Here is a 4,223-nt window from a genome sequence, read left to right as displayed (position 1 = left end):
TGTGTGTGTGTGTGTGTGTGTGTGTGTGTGTGTGTGTGTGTGTGTGTGTGTGTGTGTGTGTGTGTGTGTGTGTGTGTGTGTGTGTGTGTGTGTGTGTGTGTGTGTGTGTGTGTGTGTGTGTGTGTGGTTGTGTATACTCAAATATATCTAATACTAATTATAAATATTATATTTGCTCCTCATACTATACATTATTAGCTATAGTACACAGTATATAGTATATGGTATATATTATATGTTTTTAATATATTATATAGACAATCGTTGGCAGGCGAGGCGTTTTGCGGTGCACACACCCTAGCACTCACGTCAGAAACATGCAAACCCTATAGTTCGATCTGATCCCCTGCGTTTTGAAAACGCAGACTAATCGCCAATGTGATCACCAAAAACTTTGCCCCTGCTCCATGTAGTACATACGTATAACATTCTGAAGACAACGCCCATATTGCGCCGCCTACCGTTACAAACACGCGATGCCCACGCACGCACGTCACTGAGATATATGGGAGACGGCTAGCATAGTCTCTATAATATTATATCTCTTGTCTCAATCGCACTATCTCTCGCGTGTCCGTGGCCTACGTGCGCAGACATCGCACATGCTGCAGGGAATCATTTGAAAAAGCGTCAACTATAGTCGATAATCGAGCACGCAATCATTACAAACGTCGTTTGGTAGTAAATGTAACTCGTATTCGTAGTTACCGCCATTTTAGCCACAAGTTACCTTCTCGCTTCTCGCTACGTGGCAGGAAGACGACATGAAACAGTCGTAGAGCCTGGTCGGACTACCGCCATTTCATTATGAGAACGGCACAAAGCCACTGAAGTGCGCGGCACCGGACCTCATAGAATGAATAGGGGGTACCTTATCGAGTACACCAAGTTGGGTTCCATCATTGTATCAGTGGTGCATAATGACAAATGAACAATGAAAATAACGACAAATGACAATGAATTTGTCATTAATCACCCCTGATTGTATCTATAGGGACCTTCCAGCTCGATATATACATGCGGATGCGTCGCATGAACTTACCGTACTCATGTTGGTGATTAATTCTCACTCAGACGATGTACGCGGCTGCAGAACGAAGGGACCGTGCCGAGGTTACAACACGCGTCTGCTGTAACTGCCACTGACTAACAAACGCGCCTTTTCACACAATGCACGGACGTTGGTCGGCTGCCGGATAGCCCCTGTCGTCTGCCAAGCGAGGCCGAGCAGCGCTATATAACCCAAACCAACAAACAACACGCCTCGGCGAAGCACGGGTGGGGGGCAGAACTTCGCGCGCGGGAGTGAGAGAGAGAGCTATTAGATACTCCTGCCGCACCGCTGCTGTACTGATGCTCGTTAGCGGAGTAGAGCGAAATGGCGCACAACTCGCGGAGACTCCGTGTACTACTTCTTCGAGGCGGCTTCGCTACGCGGCCGGTGCAGCAGCATGCAGGCGAGAGTCGGCATATGGCTCTGCAAGCGAACACCCGACACCAGCTGCACAGCGCCCCCTCCCCCTGTGCCGCCGCCGCCACCTCCCGTCAACGCGCACGCGCCGCCACAGTTGCTGCGCAGGCGCAAAAACCCTTCGCTGTTACAGGGTTGGCAGCACTTGGACGCAAGCGTACACCACCCCCGCGTTGCTATTGCAAGCCCAACGTTCGAGGCCGCGTGGTGGCGGTGGTGGTGGTGGTGGTTGTGGTGGTGGACACTTGTGGTGGTGGTGGTGGAGATGCTGCTGCTGGTGGTGGTGGTGGTGGTGGTGGTGGTGGTGGCGACCAGTGGCGTAGCCGGGATTTTTTAACAGAGGAGCCAAAAACAGCGAACTGCGCAAAATGGTGGATGACTTAATATTTTATAGTTCTTCCGCCTCGCTCTCCACACCATACGTCTCTTGTTCTCTCATTCTCCCCGTAATGTACGATGCCCAGCTCTGCGCGTACGACCACATTCACGACCACGGCTGCCGTCACTACCGTAACCGCCACCGCCGCTACCGCCGCCGCCACCGCAGCCATCGCCGCCACCGCTACCGCCGTCGCCACCAGTGGCGTAGTTAGGGGGTCGAAAGGGGGCCATGGCCCCCGCTACCTCCGCTAATGTCAGAGAACAAAGACAAAGAGGACAATACATTCCACGACGAGCAAGTAAAGCAAGATTTTATCTTTAACAAACATGAGAATCCATCTCAAAAGATATATAAGTAGAAGCTGATGTCCTATACAAGAAAGAAGACGAGATAGCCTAGAAGGGGTGGAAGCAATGCTAACCTAGAAGAGGAAGAAGAGACGGTATCCTGGGCGAAAGAAGGCAAACCGTCTCGGACACACAAAAATATATGCGAAAGGAGAGGGTCCATTCGACTAGAGATAGATATATAAACAGCCACCATACGGGCTGCCATGCGACTGCTGCGTATTTCGGTTTTTTTCCGGGACCGGGATGTGCGGCTAAAATTAGCGTGGCAATTTTTTGCCCGGAAAGTTTCTGCTACGTTGAAAGGCGTGTACCGACGCATGCGCAGACGGTCCAGCCAGCCGCCGCAATGCGTCGGCTGCTGGACCGTATTTTTAGCAACAAGATAACGGTTGGTAAGCTGGCTTCAGCACAGCCCGTGGCAGCAGTAGTCACGTGGAGTGGCACAGCCGGTATAGTACATTTCTGTACGTACCCCGCGCACGCACACGCCAGGGGATCAGGGAGAGGGGCGATAAAGCTGTGGCTAACACATGCACGTGCATATGCACGTCGGCACGCGTGTTGGCCGGCAACACACTAAAGTCACGCAGTTTATATGGTCAAATCTTTTGAGTGATTAATCTGATTATATATCAAGTAGCAACACGGATATAATAAAAGGAAATGTGATTAGTTGCAATAAGTAGCTAGCTTCAGTTGTAAGTAGCAGTAGCTATAGTAAATAGTGATTACTACCCTGTGTTTGGCAAAACAAGACAGCTAAGGGGATCTCGCACGTGCTGTTTCAGCTGTTCATTTCATTTCCGCTTACTTCAGCGGTTACCTCTCGCGCTTGCTCTTGGACACCATTGCGAGAAGACAACGACAAATCTTCTTAGGCTCGTAAATTTCACACGTTTTGTTTTTAGATCACTTACAAAAACTGTCAATGAATACGTACGTTTGCGTGTCACGTACTGTATCTGAATGTCATATAGAATATATAGATAGGTAACCTCCCTCCCCCATACACACACACACCCACTTCCACTCATTTACGCTAAATGGCACACTATTTTCTCCAGAGTAAACACTATGTTCTACTTTCGAACGAGAATTACTGAATACACCCACTGTACAAACGTGGCGAAAGAGAACTATAAGGGTGAGAACATTCTCCCACATTCTTATCTAAAAATAGCCGGAGCCAGTCAATAGAGCAGCTTCACATAACGAACGTATAGTTTGTATGAAATAAGCAAACAGATAATTGCCTTAAAAACACTATTTTATGTTTATATTGTGGATACCATCAGGAGTAGATAATAGGGATAATCCCTATTATCTACTCCTGATGCCATGCATGTGCAACACAACTCAGATCACAACTCAATGTGTAAACACTATTCGATACAAAAAATACGTCTGCCCCAGCAACTGCCGACCCACAACGATAAGAACAACTTGCTAGCTAAGTTTTCCTTACAATTTTAGCAATTTTTTACACGAATTCCGGTATAGAGAGTAATTAAGTGTCAAAGGAAAATATAATATTCCAGAATTCTTAGCAAATGAAATTGGTTAAAATCCGAGACCGAGTCTTTCTGTTTTTAACCCTTCGTTCTCTTTCCTGCTAAATTTTGTTGAATCGACTGACCTCTCTATGTATATATACGAAGGTCTCCGATCTCTATTATAAAACCTTAGTACATACAGGCCAGTGTCTGAGACACTCAAACTTTCAAGCACGTGCAAGCTTCCACCTTTAGGGCCGATTTAGCAGTAAATGAGCACTATGATGATATGATCTCTTCAACACTGGATATCCCATATGAAAGCAAAAGAGCGAGAGAGGAAGGAGAGAGAGAGAGTGAGAGTAAGAGAGAGAGAGAGAGGGGGGGGTGAGAGAGTAAGAGAGAGAGATCTAGAAGAAAGAAAGAAAAAGAGAGACAGAGAGAGACAGTGAGAGAAGGAGAGAGAGCGACAGCGAGAAAGAGAAAGAGAGAAAGAGAGAGAGAGAGAGAGAGAAAGAGAGAGAGAA

The 4,223-nt window shown here is 47.5% G+C and overlaps 1 protein-coding gene across 2 annotated transcripts in view; it reads right to left on the bottom strand.

Moving 5' to 3' along the window:
• LOC106808343 (calmodulin-A-like) overlaps positions 1–1,461 on the bottom strand; it is a 33,628-nt gene extending 32,167 nt beyond the window's left edge. Inside the window, exon 1 of one of the 2 annotated variants that reach the window (XM_014811030.1) lies at positions 1,043–1,461. In XM_014811030.1, the coding sequence (XP_014666516.1) occupies positions 1,043–1,051 (9 nt within the window). In that variant the 5' untranslated portion in view covers positions 1,052–1,461. The remainder of the gene's footprint in view (positions 1–1,042) is intronic. The other variant, XM_014811031.1, reaches the window with a different exon arrangement.
• Between the last annotated feature and the right edge of the window lie 2,762 nt (positions 1,462–4,223).

Source organism: Priapulus caudatus, unplaced genomic scaffold, assembly GCF_000485595.1.
Source record: "Priapulus caudatus unplaced genomic scaffold, Priapulus_caudatus-5.0.1 Scaffold269, whole genome shotgun sequence".
Taxonomy (NCBI): Eukaryota; Metazoa; Priapulida; class Priapulimorpha; order Priapulimorphida; family Priapulidae; genus Priapulus; species Priapulus caudatus.
This window is presented reverse-complemented; position numbering and strand designations above follow the sequence as displayed.